The 17,001-nt window shown below is 42.9% G+C and overlaps 1 protein-coding gene across 5 annotated transcripts in view; it reads right to left on the bottom strand.

Moving 5' to 3' along the window:
• The window catches only part of vps13b (vacuolar protein sorting 13 homolog B), a 319,766-nt gene that overhangs the window by 246,608 nt on the left and 56,157 nt on the right, over positions 1-17,001 (bottom strand). For all 5 annotated transcript variants that reach the window (XM_076736852.1, XM_076736857.1, XM_076736853.1 and 2 more), the window contains 2 exons: positions 15,715-15,839; positions 109-293 (listed from right to left, as the gene is read on the bottom strand). In XM_076736852.1, coding sequence (XP_076592967.1) covers positions 109-293; positions 15,715-15,839 — 310 coding nt within the window. The remainder of the gene's footprint in view (positions 1-108; positions 294-15,714; positions 15,840-17,001) is intronic.

A 17,001-nucleotide genomic window follows, 5' to 3' on the forward strand; every position in this document is an offset into this window, starting at 1 on the left:
TCATTACCCTGGTAAGGTATCAGGCATGGACTACTGTGTACAAAAGATTTGCTGAGAACGAACAGGCAAGCTCATTAAAGTTGGTCTGTTGTAGAATGTGCTGTTTACCTGGAGCTTTGTACACCTCATTGAGCAGACTTTCGCTGAGCGTCAATGGGGCTCCGCTGGCTACGCTGTGGGTCCAGCTCTGACAGATCGCTTGGAGCAGAACTGTCTGGGCTCTTGTGGCCTGTACAGTGAAGTGGGGAAGCTCAAAAATACACTCTGTGGTGGGGACCGAAGATCTTTTGCTCCTGCAAGAGAGGGACATGAGACAAAGGAAGACAGGGTTAGACAGAGTAAAGTACATGGGGAGAAAAAGAGACAGAGAGAGAGAGAGTGAGGACACAGTGACAATAATAAATGAAAGCTTGGAGAGTTGCACTTAAGCGCCAATATACACTTAATGAAATAGACACCGGTGGAAACAAATGGCTCACGACTTCAACGAATCCATCAATATCACATCGCAATATAAAACAGCTCATTGATAGCATGAGTGGCCAAATAGGTAGAACTACATTCCAACAGCAAGTTGAAGAAGTACCAAGTGGAAGCCAAGCTTTCCTTAGTTACTTGGCAGGTAGGCGTAGTTTGCCTCCTTGCCGCCGACCCTTCTCTCCCCTCCGTCAAAACTGTGATGATGATTTATGTGAAGAGATGTACAGCCCAGAAACCTGACCCTGAAAAGAATCTTTACTCATTTAACATTTCATCTGTCTCCAAGAGTGTGGAGGGAGAGAGTCTGTGTGAGTGTGAGCATGAGTGTGTGTGTGTATGACAAGCTGATGAGTTGAGCGTTCAGGAGAATGAGGTAACAGCACAGTCGGATGGAGTCCTCCAGGCCCCTGTCCATCAGAGCCTCAGTGGGCCATGCACTCATTTATCATCTGACACACACACACACACATACACACACATACTTCACAAACTCACTTTTTTTCACCAGTTCTTCAATTCCTCCTTTGTAGTATTTGCCACACTATTCACTCTGTAATCGCTCAGTCAAAGCCTAACACATTTAAATGCACATCTCCCATACCACACAACCGTCCTGACACACATACATTGCCCTTCAAATCCCTGAATCAGGTTTCTGAACTCTTGTTCTATCCAGGCTGTGAATCATCCATCCATGACATCAGCGACAGCAGGAGAAGGGATTCCCCAACAGACATACACACACACAGACCAACCAAGGTGTGGCATTTAACACACTGCTGAGACTGATGCAGCACTTATCATCACGACTACTGATCTCCTCTTCACATCTCTCTCTCTCTCTCTCATCCCTCCATCCATCCCTCTTAGTCCCCTGGAACCTCCGTTCACTGGAAAAACACCCAGGGAGCCTGAACTAAACACTTCAAAACAAGTCTGTTTGGTTCCACTTCTGTTTTCCTCTCTTCTGTTCTATGAGGTTCTTCAGTTAGGTTTTTCAGGACTTCCAGTGCCCCCTGCCTAGATACACATTTACTTTTTGAGGAGGGTGTGTGTGTGTGTGTGTGTGTGCGCACATATGCTCGCTTGACTACGTATTGTAATGGAAGCAAAGAGGCGCTTCCCTCTGAGCGGCACTTTCGGTGAAAATAGAACCGCGACTAATTCCAGGGATGGCTGCGGCGTGTCAGGAACGAGCATCACAGTTCATTTAATCACACATCCATTTTGGTCTGGTCCCAGTTCAGAGTGTGGGATATGTCACGAGGTCTCTCCCTCCGCTCAGCAGCTCTGCAATCGTTTAACTCCTCTGCTTCCCTCCCTCTCCCTCTCTCTGTGTCTCTTTATCTTTCCCTTTATTCTGCTCCTGGGTGGTTCAGCAGGGTGACATGAGCTGTTAGCTGCACACAGGCAGGCCCAGAGTTCTTAACCGCCTGCTGTCTCAGGGGGGACCTACTATGAGACCGAAAGCGAAGAGAAAGAGAGTTCGATAAAGAGAGATGTAAGAGCACAGGAAAAACAAAGGCAGTGAAAGAGCGAAACTCCAAACCTGACAGGGTCAATGAGTTTACCTTGACAGCACACATATACATTCTGAATTCCCTGGCAACATATGGTGCATTTGGCACCAAGACGAACCACGCAATGCCATGCTCCTCTACCCTTCGAAATCACTACTGTTGCATGCTATACAGCAAGACATCAATCAAGCCGATTTTCATGTGTGTTTTCATGTGCTGTGTGTGTGTGTGTGTGTGTGTGTGTGTGTGTGTGTGTGTGTACACATAGCTCGATATTGCTGCGGAACAAAAGAAAGTGAAGGGGACCCAGCAACAACAATGTCCCCACATGCAGAGCAAATGTGCCTGCAAAGCCACTTCAATGGGAGGACTGGCAAGGGATGAAAGTTCGTTGGCGTATTCGAGTGTTTATAGCGTTTCAGGGGAGCTGTCATGTGCATGTGGTCGTCTAAAACTTTAATTATGCACCTGTTTTTATTATATTATGCCCAATTCTTTGCAAACAGCAACTTGGATCTTGGAGCTAAATGAGAAGCAGAAACTCTCATTAGGGTGTTTTGGGAATGCTGGATGTGAGGACAGCCAGACACTCATCGGATTTCATTAAGTAGCTGGCACAGGCAGTGTTTCTTGCTGCAACATGGTAAACAGCTTTCTGGCAGGCAGCTCTTTCACTGTTACCACAGGCCTTAAAGGAAACAAAAGTGTCTCTGAGGTAAAAATAGCAGTATTAATACCTGCAGCATCAACAGTAACAAATGGCTACACTACAACATATCTCAGACTTGAAACACAAATGCATGGGACAACTCACAAAATGCTATTTACTGCTTTAGTGCAGAATCCATATTTGAAACTGAGTCTAGCCTGGGGAGCAAAGCTCATTAAAGCATACTTCTAGTCTTATAATGTGGAGACCCACCAGAAGTGGGCCCACAACCCATTTTGGATCCTGACTCATAATTTAACAAATCAGGTCCTTGGCTTGAACTTCAGTGCCTCATTGAATAGGCTGTCTCTGACCTCACAGTAGTCCTTTAAGTCAATAACTTTTTTATTAAAACACAGAGGCCACCAGGAATATGTTAAAAGGAAATCAAAATTAGTCAGGAGCTATGAAAAATTAGGTGTTTCAATTTCAGCCAATGAAATATGCTTTCCTCTGGTGTATTTCAACAACATTAGGCCTCATTTCCCGACCTGTCCCCTGTTGGTGCTGTGACTGAGTGACGAAGAACTAGACCCGGGCTAGGACAGGCAAGCTGGCGGACCTGCTGACTGCTTGGCTGGGTAACTGGCTGGCTGGCTGGCACAAAGTCTTTCTGTCCAGTGTCCCTGTCAAAATCAGGCAAAACAGGGCATGGTGTTGTGCAGGGGGTGTGAGTCAGAGTCATGAGTACCATACCAGCTGTGGTGCTCTTTGCCTAGACTGTTTCCTCTGTGTTCATGCTCAAATGCAGACATGAAGCAGAGACAGCAAATTATTTTTAGTCATTAAAGTGAATGAGTGAAATCTAACAGTGAGCTGACTTCACAGAGGACCCTCACAAAATATTTTTTGTTAGCTCCAAACATGGCTCGGAGCCATCTAGTGATGACGGTGCCATCATGAGCGTAAGGTATCCCTACCTAAGCCTAAGCTTCCATTTAAATAGCCTCTGGGTAACCCTGTGTCTGTACCACGCCCTTTTCACATCATAATAGCTGAGATCCATTCAGACCATTGGTTCTCAGGCTAATCAGCTTCCTGGTCTGGTCTGACTGTGGTCACAACTATATTTAGACAAATACAGCTGGGGCTCTAGCTAACAGGCTGTGATTGCTGCCTCACAGAGGCCACACACAAGCACATACATGCACACAGACACATTCAGACACACAACCGCAGAAATTCACATACCTGCACAGACACAAACAAATGAATGTTGGCCAATATGCACAAACACCTACATGCTAACACATATGCTGTCACAGAAGCACATGTGTATGTACACCTGGACACGCACACGTACAAACCAATAACAGTACGTTCGTCAGCCAAAGCACGATCGGCAGCAGTAATGAGGCCACAGCTGACATGGTCCCTGCTGCTCTAACAACCTGTAACTGGAAAAATTATAAAACTGCCTGCCAATACTAAAGCCTGACAAGATTGGTCTTGCATGCATGTGTGCATGTAAACTACGCTAAGCACCTAATAGTGAAAGGATGCATGTACGGCAAACTGAGAAGAAGGGAGAAGTGATAAAAAGAAAGCAAAGAAAAATAGAATCAAACAGTGCAGAAAACACAAACAAGAATTAGGGGGGAAAAGCAAGTACAGGCAAGAGAGGGCAGAGAACACAAACATGAAGGTCATATGTTTTTCTCCAGGTAAAATAATACCTAACGTGGAAAGTCTCATTAAAAAAGCCATTTGTAAAAGCTCCAGTACAAACTCAAGAATACTGAACTGGTAGGTTGTTGCTTTGTACTTTTACAGACAAAAATAAATGTAGCCTAATTAAAGACGGCTGTTGGGTATGTGTCTGTGTGTATGTACAATTAGGCGAGTGTGCTGCTTTAATGTAGATGACCAGTAATGTGTTGAAATCTGAATATGTTGGAATTAGTGCATGTTCTGACAGAGGACGCTAGAGAGAAAGCCATCGTAAAGCACACTAATACGCCTGAACTGCACGGCCAAATGTGGTCAGCAAATTCTTTTTTTAAGATCAGCATCTTGCCGTGATTGAAGGAATATCGCCAAGAGCAGCTGGTCCTAATGGTTTACACAGTGTCCCAGAATACAAGCTTGGAACCTGCGCACACTTTCCAGAATGTTCATTTTTGTTATTACTCATATCCTGTACAGTACCAAAAATCAGTTTCCTCACTCTTTCCAAAATACAGTGAAACAGCCAGCTGTGGGGGCTGGGGGGGGGGGGATGCGGAGCAAGGTGTCTGATGTGTCAATGGACCACAGAGAATGAGGGAGGCACGCTCACATAAACACACATTCTCTGACACAGGTGGATTCTGTTTGTAATGGGAGCTAAATGGGAAATTCCACAGAACTGGAACATGATACTCCAATAAACTGTTAAAAGTTAAAAGTCGCTGGAAGTACTCAAAAAGATAACGCAGAAAAGATGCAAGGCAGTAAACCAAACAAAAAGTCAACAAGATAGTCAATCACTTTTGACGGCCCCACAATGTGCTACTTTCTCTTGACTTAAACTTATCTGAGTCCACAGCAACCCCAATGTAATCCATTATGGGCTGACATATTTGTCTGATAGATACAACTGATAGCCACCGTCTTGGGACAAACGATAAGTTATCTGAAGTTTCTACAAATCATTCACTGTCGCACCCTACCTTAATTAACCAACACAAACATTACCCAACTCAAACAGTTAACAAAATCCTCTGCTGCTATTGTTTTCAAGGTTTTAGAGCTTCTCTGGGAGGGAATCAGACTGAAAATGGAGGGAAGGGAAGACTGACAGCCTGCACCTTTTTTTCTTTGTAGTGCAGATTGATTTGAAGTATTGCAGAATTCCCCATCTCTCCGAGCCAAGGTCACTGACCCCTCTTGAAAATAACCAGAGTGAGTTATGGGCTGCTCTCAAGTCCCCTCTTTTATCTACAAAAGACACACTACAGTGTCTCACAAAGCCTCCAAATGAACATTATAAATCATGCAAGCACTTCACACTGAACAATAACACCTAAGTGGCCAACTTGGGGGGATGGGAAAACTGTGGTCAACTTGGGGGATGGGAAAAGCTGTCATTTTACCACATGGATGTCAAATGGGTTAAATATCTGGCATTTGAAAAATCAGAAAAAAAAAAAAAAATACTACCATAGAAATACTACTACAGCAAAGCCAAGCAATAAATAAATAAATATTATATGTCTTTCTTCACCATTTCTCATCTTGTTCTTTCAAGTAACATCTTTCATTGACTATATACGGTCGACGTCATTGGTTTGGTGGGATCCTGGTTTGATCCTCTGATATTGAGAATTTAGCAAATGCTGTTTTCAGCAGCAGCCATAAAAGACTCACAGTTACCATTATGACTTGTCCCCATTGTCTTTTGAATCTGTCTTAAGTCTGAAAGTGCCACTTAAGCAGGTAATAATGTAGTAATAATAACAATAGACATTATTTGTTCATCTTTCCTATAATAAATGCATGACAAAGTTCATCACAAGAAGAAATGACATGCACAGAGGGCTTAATGTGACACAGGCACACAATTAACATAAACACACCTATAGATGGCCAGAATTAACGGAAAATAAGATGGAAAATAACACCCACATGGTAAAAATAGTAAAAAAGACAACAAATTAAGAGGAAAATAGAATACATAAAATGCTTAACACAAGATGTAAAATAAATCCCAGTGAATAATAATAATAATAAGCCCCTGGATAAAGAGGATAAGTTATCTATAGAGAGCATTGTCCAGGTTCAGTTTAAGTTGTCTTAAAACAATCCTTCCAGGACACAGTGAGATTACACATGACCACTTCATATCAGTGAGAATATTTAGAAAAATCAATCCACAGTTAAGAATTTAACAGCATCACAATAACTGGCAGCCATTATACTGACATCAGACTCATATTACACGAATCATTTGATTTTACCTTCAGGTATTATATCATCTTCACTCCCCACTGTGTCTTCCTCACTGTGTTTTCTTCATGTAAATCTAGTCTTGTGTTGATCTCTCACAGTGATTCTGCTGGTGAAATTAAGTGATTACAATTTTATTTAATCTCTCAGCCACAATCAGTAATGGCACCCATTCTCGAACCTAAGCAACCTCTTCAAAGGCTCTGTGCTGGATCTGGGTTTGAGTTCGGAGTAGGCAGGGACTGTATTTGTGGCCACAGCTAGGAGTTTTGTGGTTCCCCTGGGTCAAAGGTGTTCCATGTGTGCATTTCTCAATCATCGGCCCTGAACAGCCCAAACTCTTCATAAAAAGAAACACCTCTCTCTCTCTCTCTCTCTCTCTCTCTCTCTCTCTCTCTCTCTCACTCACTCACTCACTCACTCACTCACGCACACATACACACGGCCCTCCCCTTCCTCCCATCTGGAGCACCCCTGCCCCAAAACACACACATATGTGCACAACTTCACACACACACACATACATGAACACGCACACACTGAGATCCTTCTCAGGAGAGGGCTTCATTACACAGGGATTACTAAAAGAAATGTTTTAATCAAGTTGTGCAGACAGCTGCAGACCGCAAGGCGAGAAAATGGCAATGACGTGGTTCATCAGGCGTTAAAGGAAAACACATCAAGAGGCCTGTGTGTGTGTGTGTGTGTGTGTGTGTGTGTGTGTGTGTGTGTGTGTGTGTGTGTGTGTGTGTGTGTACCCGTGTGTCTGTGTGTGCATGTAGCTTCCTGCCTCTGTCCAGCATGTCCAGCTGTGGAGGACATGCGGTTCCTTATAAGGACACACAGAGAAAGGAGGCCTCTGTCCAGAGACTACAGGCCTAATATCATATTTATACTTTCTGATTTTGCAGCAGACTTTCGTCCATCCCGTTGCCATAACAACAAAAGCAGCAGTCAACGGAAGCATCGGCTGCCCTTTATTTTGATCCAGAGTAGTTGTCCTCAGGATTATTCTCTCAAGGCCTTTGACCTTCACCCAGGCGGTCAACAGAAGAGCACACAAGGTTGCCAGTTAAATTCTTTAACTATTCTTTTGATTATGGTGACACCAGTGATTCTTGTAACTGATTACAAACTGCAGATTTTTCTTTAAGCAGTCAAAAATGGATGGGCTTGTTTCTGGGAAGCGATGGAGTAAGACTGAGGCCTCGTGGGGAGGAGAGGACAGTGGAATGCACACCACAGTAGATGATAATCCACTCAGAGCTGATAATCCATCTACCCTTCCCTATTTCCCACTGTTTTCCCTCCCTCAAGCTTCAGTTCCTCAGATGACTAATTCAGGCATTAATAGAGTCTTTCAGTCAGCTGAAAACATCTACAGCTGCTCCTGAATTCACTATCTTAGCTCTAGCCTATACATCCAAATCATGGTATAGTTAAAAGTCAACAGATATTCTTGGACTGCAAGAATATTGCCTCTTGAAAACATTACAGCCTTCAATATACACTTTAGGGCCGAGTTAAAACCCATGTTGATTTAAGCTACCAAATGACACTTGTAATCATGAGGGTAAGTAAACAGCTTCCACAGCAGAGTGACTACGGTTTCTGTCGCAGCGACTCTGAACGCTGAGGCAGAGAAGCTTCCATCAAAAGTGACACGTCAATCAGTGAGAGCACAGGCCTCCCATTCGCTGATGCCATTTCCTTCGTACAAGGCTCCTCAATACGTCCATTGATCTCTGTCAGCCATAAAACCAAATAAAACTGTCTGACACCAGATGTAGAAGAGAAAAAAAAAATCCTGAGCACAAAGCTGGCCAAAATACTTTATAGACTGTGCCACACGAAATATGATGTTTTACCTTACAGCTCACAATCCTTTGCACTCCTGTGCTTCAGAGTGAAAAGTGGAACAATATTACATCATATGCCATTCCAGGGTTTTAATACACACCTGTTAATACATAAAGCCTACTTGTTGCAGTGTGTGCCTACATCCCGTCTTTCTCAAAACATTCCCATGTTTCCTCAAGAACAGGGAAGGGCCGAGTTCATGCGTTGCCGTGTTCGACTAAATGAATTGCCTGCTTCTCTTACGGCCTCCGAACCACAACTCAAAGCAGAGCATGACCACAGCAACCACACATTGATTTAAGGTCATTCAATTATCCTTCACCATAACAGCTCTCAGTAACTTTAACCCTGCCTGCACGGACCTCTCAGTTAAGACCTTGATGAGCAATACAAACGATTACTTCATTACAAAATCAACACTAATCAAAGTTTGGTTGAGGGGCACGACGGTTGACGCAGAAGCGGCGTGTGTGACATCATTCACAAGATCTCTGTCATAAGTCATATAAATGTATACTCAGTGCACAGAAATGGACTTTTCCATCTAACAGCCACTCCCAAATCAGTTTTCATCGGCCAAAATGATTATTCCAATTCCACTTGTTAATGGTATTGCCTGCCAAAATGGCTTGTAGACAAATGTAACAGCCACAGTCAATGTTCTCACCAGTGAATGCTGTTCATGTATATTTGCTAAATTTGACTTGGATCTCTATGGCTCACCAGTGAAGGACACAGAAAGCATTTGTCCTCCTGTTCTTGGCTGTGCTTGGAGACATAGACCAGGAGCAGCTTGCTATGACTAACTATGAACAGGAGTAATGAGGCATTACAATCACACCAGAAGCTTCATGCCTCAGATGCCTCAAGCAGCCTTCATAAATCACAACATGAGCTAATCTAGAGTCTAGACTACTGGTCCAGACATAGTAATGGACTTCTCAACTTCACATAAAAAATCCTAAGAGGTAGTGCTAAAAACTGAACTTGCCATTGACAACATAATAGAGTTAGATCAATAATTAGATATCAAGGGAGCGCCAACATTCTTCTCTATTCAGAAACGTTCGCAAGGCAAGTCAGCTTTCCGTGGCTATATAACATGCACCTGTAATGCCACATGTTTGAAAAAACGATCCCCTCAGAAATAGCTGAGCGAGGAATAGGGGCTGCTAAAAACGCCACATAAAAGCTGGCATGGGGCTGAATTACGACCTGCAATGTGACGAGCCACACTAGGCTGCTGCTGGTTTGTTGGTTGGTTGGTGGGCCCCGGCCTTGGCCTGCCTCCATATGCTGCTGCCGTCAGGTGGCCCTGCATAAGGAATATTATATGGTGTGAGCGAAAGTGTGTGTGTACATCTGTGTTCATGTGTCTGAGTGAGAGAGTGAGTTTTTGGGGAGATCGATGCAGGTGGCACTTCTAACATCCCCTCCCTACTGCTACCTCCCTCCCTCTCTGTTCTTTCTTTTTCTGTTTTTTTGCAGGCACAGATTTTATCTGGGATAACAGGTTTAACAGCCAGACCAATTGAGAGTCTCTGTAGAGTCCCTGTGAAGTTGGCGGCCCCATACATTGCCTTTCATTAGGGATAAGTACAGCCTGATGCCCCACAGCTGCACTTTAATTCACTGGGAGTGAAAGTTCATTTCAGAGGATTTGGGCTTTTTTGCTGACCAAATGACTGCTCGCTTCGTACATGGTGGCATATTAAGAGGGAAGACTCTGACTTCAATATTTTTCAGTAGCAATCTGTGTTTACTACCCCAGCTCCACCGCAACGTGTTCTTTTTGAATTTCAGCAAATACTATTTCAGTTTTGTGTGTCAGTGACCAACATTTTCTTTTGTGGTTTATTCATATTATTTTTTGTTTTATTCCAAATAATTTAGAGCTAGTTTTTCTTTGCATGGCATTCTATTTGGTCTTCACAAATCAGTGTCAATAATTTGATGACAGTGGTAACTAATTAAAATTGTTAAATGATTTTATAGAATAGTATATTAAGCAATTACAAAATCTGTAATTTGATAGAACAGTGTAGTACCCATTGTTACTTGCCAGGATCTGTTACAGTGTTTTACTTAGCATTTATATTCAGCAAGACATTCATTCCGAATGTGACTGTCCAATGGTTCAAAAATATACATGAATTGGATGGATTGCCATCAAATGTGGTATAGTTATCCATAGTGTCCGGACGATGTTTCCTGCTGACTATGCTTATATCTCAACTATTCCTCTTGCACTCCTCTTAGCCTTGTTTCATCCCATAGAGGCTACAGATATTTTTGTGCACAAACTGGAAAATAGAAGGAAGCAAAAGTCTTTAGCACTAAATGCTGACTGTGGACTAATTTCTTTACATTATGCTGTAGCTACAACACTTCAGTACATTTCAAAATTGGTAAAAGCCCCTTTAAGTTGTAGTTCTTCAGGTGATCAGAGGTAGTGGTGCTATTTTTGAAGAAACCTTATCTCGGTGCCTTAATTGGCACCTTCTGTCAGAATCTACCTCCATAGTCCAGCCTAAGAACCAGTGACACTGATCAAGAGAGCCTCAGCTTACTGTTTAACAACAGCTAACACTCATTTTCAGTTATATATTAGCCATAGTGATGCCTGGACACAATGTCAACGGGTGCCAGTCCAGAGAATCAACTTCATTATAGTCAGAGCAACGAAATGGCCCATTTCAGATAGTTGTGCAGTTTCCACCCTCTAAAGTTTATTTCCTCATCTCCACACAGAACCAACATGGGTTGCATTACATCATTTGAGGTAATTGAAACGAAGGCCAGGAGGTTAAAACGTTACAACTGAGCTGAGGTGCCCTTACAAGGGCATTTTCAAAAATGTTGGCAGAGAAGGTTCCATCAGTTACTCCAACCTAAAAATAGATTACTCACTTTCAAGTGATTAAAAAGAAGAGATTGTTGTCAGAGGACTGTTAGTATATTGGTTTGACTGCTCGCCTGCTGGGAGATCTTTTCATTTCTTCAAAAAATGCAATATGAGGAACCACAAGGTCAGAGTCTGCAATTACTCTGGAGCAACTACCTTTTCTTAAAAATTCTTGTTGCTTAAAAAGAGGGGAAAAAAAGAAATGTCAGTCTAATTGGATACATCCAAGGTCTCACATACAATACGAAATGCCCAGTAAAATCCACGGCTGGCAGGGAGAAGATGTCAAGGCAGTGTACTTTCCCCAGTGAAAGCCCCATGCTGCCCACTGTGAGAAGCCGGAGCCTTTGTGGTTAGACTGAAGGAAACATGAGCTACAGTATGCACTGTGTGCCAACTCCTCAGGAGAGGTGCTGGGTCTTCACAGACGCCCAGTGCCTCTCCAAATCCCCCATGATCACCTGGCAGTCATATGCGCTTGGTTAAGCATGAGCTGGCTGCACAATGACAAACATGTTTGTGTGCGCGTGCGTGTGCGTGCATGTGAGAGAGATGGAGAAAACAGGCAAGGGATGCAAATGTGTGCATATGACATCACCTTCTGTACGTCACTACTCCAAGCTACCCTTCTCTCCCGTCAGTCATCATTTACTTTTAATGGAGTCCACAGGGAGACAGATCTAAAGCTATCTTTCATATTGGTAATGGAAAAGCTGATCCAACAATCTGCGTAACAAAACGACAGACTGACAAAGAAAGTAGAAACTGTTCTTTTTCTAAGCGCACTCTCTCACTGTCTCTCTTCCGCACCTTCGCTATGGTCTCATGCTTCCACTTTCGTTCATATTTCCATGAAACTTCAAAAGCTCGCACAGCTCTGCTCAGTGTCTGCTCAGAGAACAGAACATCTTGGAAAGGGCTGTTTTTGGAGTTACATCAGCGCTGAGAAGCAGTCCCAAAACAAACATCAATACAGTCAAATTAAATGCTACCACCTGGTGAAGTGCATCTTTTGGCTCCCCCCAGTGTGTCACTCAGCTTTCACCTTCAGGAGAAGAACCGTCTGTCTGACTGCTTGTCTGTCAGCCAGTGCTCAAACACACTGAGAAGAATAAAGTCAACTAAAGTTAAAATGTGCTCTCAGCCTTCCAATTCAATGTCCATGCAGGGACTTTTCTATTTTTTCATCCAATAAGCTAAACTGTGACAGCTAACCTCAGCAGAGGACATCAGCACAATAGGAAACAAATACATTTCTTACTATTCACTTATTACCATTGCTGGTTGTCACTGAGCTCCCTGTGTTTCTTTCTATTTCTTCTAACCACTTTCACTACTTCTCTGTCAAACCTGCTCATCATCATTCTTTCAGGAGCAAACTGTCAGGTTGTGTTAATTAGATTTTGACTCCAACAACACACAGGTTAGGAAGTAAGACAGCCCTACCTCCCACTTAGACAGAGAGGGTCAAATATGAGTCACTTCAAACCTGAAATGGCAGGTTCAGAAGTCACAACCCTGCACAATACACCCTGTCCCAGTATCATCTGCAGGAAAAGACTGACATTGAAGCAAAATGTCAGAAGTGCCTCTAACCTGTCGAAGTATCGGAAATACTTTGAGGAAAGATGAAAATTAGATTGAGTGGAAATAATCCTGTTAAGCGCAGTAGAATTATCTTGGCTATTATGTGTTCACCCATTTTGAGGTATGACTGCAATGTCATCACGTAGTCTAACATCTATTCAAAAAACACCAAGATAAGGACTCCTGGTGCATACTGTTACTGGACATGTACATACTGTATCCCATCAAAGGTCTGCCTACAACAAAGAATAACAGAGCACTGTCTTAACGTGTCATGGAGACTCGGTGAGAGGCTGTCAGTGTTATTTCTAAGGGCTGGTCCAGGCTGAAAGAAAAGCCACAGGAGGGCACTGGTCTGGAAGGCTCTCTGGAGATGAGAAACATCTAGTGATTGTCAGAAAGGAAAATAACATCCGTTTGACATCTGAATCCACTATTTGAGGCAGGCAGGACAGAAAAAGACGTGGGGGTGGGGGCTGGAGATCAAACAAGCAGCTAGCAGTCTCTTATTGGGAGCAGAGAGCACAGGGAATCAGGTTCTGTCTACAGACACACTCAAACACCACAATGAATGAAGGCCTTGTGGTTCCCTATGTGGCCAGCTAACCACTGTACAGTAGATGCAATGTTTGCCTGGAGAAGAAGTCAGGAAAAGTCAAAACCATCTGCAGCTCTTTGACATGTTTAAATCTAAACTAATGGGGGGAAATCGATTCCCAAGCTAGTGCTCTCGCACAGGTTTCCTGCTTTAATAGGCACTTTGACTGCAAGGTGTGAGAGAGGGCACAGGGTGTGTGTGTGCGTGTGTGCGTGTGTGCTTGCATCAAGGGTTTTCCAGATGATGATTACTGAACATGTAGTGATGGAGTGAATTATGTTTCCAACACATCTCTATATATCAAAAGTTGAAAGATTCATATATTTGTTGCTCTATCAAACAGATGTGATACAAAGTCGTTTCAGTGAACTGAGGGCAAATGGAAGACAGGTCATGACCTCATTCATTCATTCATTTTACATACATACCAGAAAGGGTGCAGGAAGAATGTTCATTGGAACATTTTCAAAGAAAAAAAGTAAAGCCAAGCCATGATGTAAACACCACACACAGATCCACACTGTAAACTTACGGTGAGACCATTCATCCTCTACAATTCGTTTTCTTTTTTTCTCCCTCTCCTCCTTTGTCCCATCCGTCCTCCTTGCAATCCCACAAAACTGTCCCATTACACTTTTACTCCATCATCACCTCTTCCTCTCTACTCATCTTCCACCTCCTTGTCTATTCTCTTCCTCTTTTGTCTCCTCTCTCTCTCCATTCTGTCCACAACTGGCTCTCTACAGTCTCCACACTGGGGTGCGTATTAGTGTAATTCCTGTCCTTTTCCATTTCTCCTTCTTCTCTTCCATTCTCTTTGTGTTTTGAGAGCTTCGACACAGAAAAACCCCAGATTTATCTCTTGTCCATCTCTCTCAAATCCTCCATTTGTCCAACTGTTCCACCTCCAAAAGCTTACTCCTCTCTTTTCCCTTCTTGTCCTCTCTTCAACTCCTAACCTCTCTTCACCTCTCTAAGGGACATCCCCAATGAGTCATTCTCTGTCTGGTATAAGGACAGGGATATAGCACTATGTTTTTTCATCTCTGCGTTGTGTTATTTTCCTCTCCTTATGCATCAAACCATCTGAGAAATTGCTGCAGTTGTTACTCGATGACTCTGTTTTTCTCTTTTCCCCACTGACCGCTGAAGAAGTGGCTCATCCATCACTTTAAATACGCTCTGATGCACTACCCACAAAAGGCTGCAGTCCTCTTCATAAAGCACAATACACCGGCCTGACAGCACACATACACATACATGCACACACACACTGCATACAGCCAGCCAAGTACGCATATAAACAGTCCAGACATATACACATAGGTGGTGCACACCCAAACCTTTCCCAAACCACAAAAAAAAAAAAAAAAAAAAAAAAAATCCATGTATGTTTGTGCCCCACATTGTGGTTGCATCTTGACTGAGTTGATGGGCGATCCCTTTAGCCATTACACAATGACATTACATAAGCAGTGACTATTTGTAGGAATGTGTTGATGGTAATCACCTTGTGCTGCCAGTAATTACTTGTTCAATGTTCAATTGTACAACACCACACCTAGATCATACAGAATAGGTCCAGTCAGTAGTCCAGTGCTCAGTCTGTAGTGATTTTCCGCACACCAGACTTGTAAGATACTCGACATTTATAATGTAGAGTGAAACCATTTTTGGAGGCCGTCTTAAGATGCCTCCGGAGCTCAAGGGGGATAGGATGTTTTTACTTGTACCAAACACAAACACAATTTCCTCCGGAAGATCAAAGTAATGCTTTCTGTTGTGTCAGCATGAGACCAGCACATGCAGAAAGACTACTTCAGTCATTTGTGTTGTGCTTCAAGAGACAATCTGAAGTTAAGTACAAATAAAATAGATACTAGATCAATTTAGACAGAGCAAAGCTATGAAGTGTGAAATGAATATGATGGAGGATTGGCCCTCACTTCACTGGACAACATTTCATTTCCAATCATTTTAAAGGGACAAAGATTAAATGTCTGCAACAATTGAGGTTGCAGTGTTATTTTTTTTTCTGCCTTTAGCTTTAAAATAAATTACAGTTACTGATTTAAACAGATTGTACTCATTCAAATTTCCATCCATATTAGAACTGATGGAAACTCACCAGCATGAGGGCATCTGGATTAGCTTCCCATAGAGTGCAGTGCTGAAGGAAGGGATGATGGGGATGAGAGGAAGGAAACCCCCTGTACTGTCCTGGCATGTCAAGCCTGCCTGGAACCCAAACACCTGGAAAGAAAGAAAGAGGGTGTGTGACAGATGGTGGGAGGGAGAGAGGGGAAGGGGAAGACAAGGGAGGAAAAGAAGCAGACATGGAAATTCAGCAATGTATAGATGAAACCATTTACAGGATCCACAGAAAAAAAGTCAGCTCTCACTGAGTTCACACAGTCTTATGAAAAGAAACCACAGACGTACACAGCCAGCGCTTTCATTCTCTCATCTCAACAGACCTGCAGCAGCCCAAATACGCACTCTAACAGGCCCTGGCAAAATCATCTCGTCATTGTTTACTGTACAAACTGCTGTCAGCAAGTCAGTCTTAGTCTGGAAGACACTGTTAGAAATATTCTTATGCTGAATCATCAAGAAAATCCATGTACATGCGCTCAATGTATATTAGACAACTACAGACAGCTCCAAGTATTTTTTTTCCTGCAACAGTTTTTCTAGGCAAAATTGATTACATGGCAGAGGTGAAGTGAGCACTGCACTGTGACTTAATGAGGATACACATTACTGAGTCTTGAATACACTGGGTCTGGCTAAAACATTTGTGGGTAGTTTGTGCAGTTCACCATCACAAATATGTTTGCCAGCCAACAGTAAACAGAGATTCTTCAGTTCACTGACCTCAAAGTGGTGTTTTTCAGTGACCAAGCTAGTAACAAAGCTCCTGGCACATAATCAGGCACATAATGTACTGCAACCTCAACGTTTACATACTGCTAATAGTGAGCCTGGTGGATGAAGTCCTTTTTAATATATGAGGAAGTGGATGATGGCTGGGCTCAGCTGTCTCACATGCAGATGCTGTATATGCACAAAGCAGGACTCATTCAAGTCCTGCAAGTGAAGGTCTACCAAACCACTTTGCAGTGCAGATGGTCCACAGCAGAGACAAAACTCTGGACAAAACCAAAATGATAATTAATATTACATTCATATTACACACCTGAGTCGTATATCAAGTTAAATTGTATGATTGCCAGGTACAGATGTAGACATAATAAAACACCCACAGTGAAATGGAAGATTTGGGCTATATAGCTACAGGCTGATTCGTTGCAGCTTCCTATGGGAGACTAGATTCCAAGTTCTGTTCCCCTTTCAGCAGCGCGAAGCAAGCAGTTATTCAAATCGCCCAAGTTTCCAATTATGACCGGCCTAT

The sequence above is a fragment of the Chaetodon auriga genome, chromosome 8, assembly GCF_051107435.1.
Source record: "Chaetodon auriga isolate fChaAug3 chromosome 8, fChaAug3.hap1, whole genome shotgun sequence".
NCBI lineage: Eukaryota > Metazoa > Chordata > Actinopteri > Chaetodontiformes > Chaetodontidae > Chaetodon > Chaetodon auriga.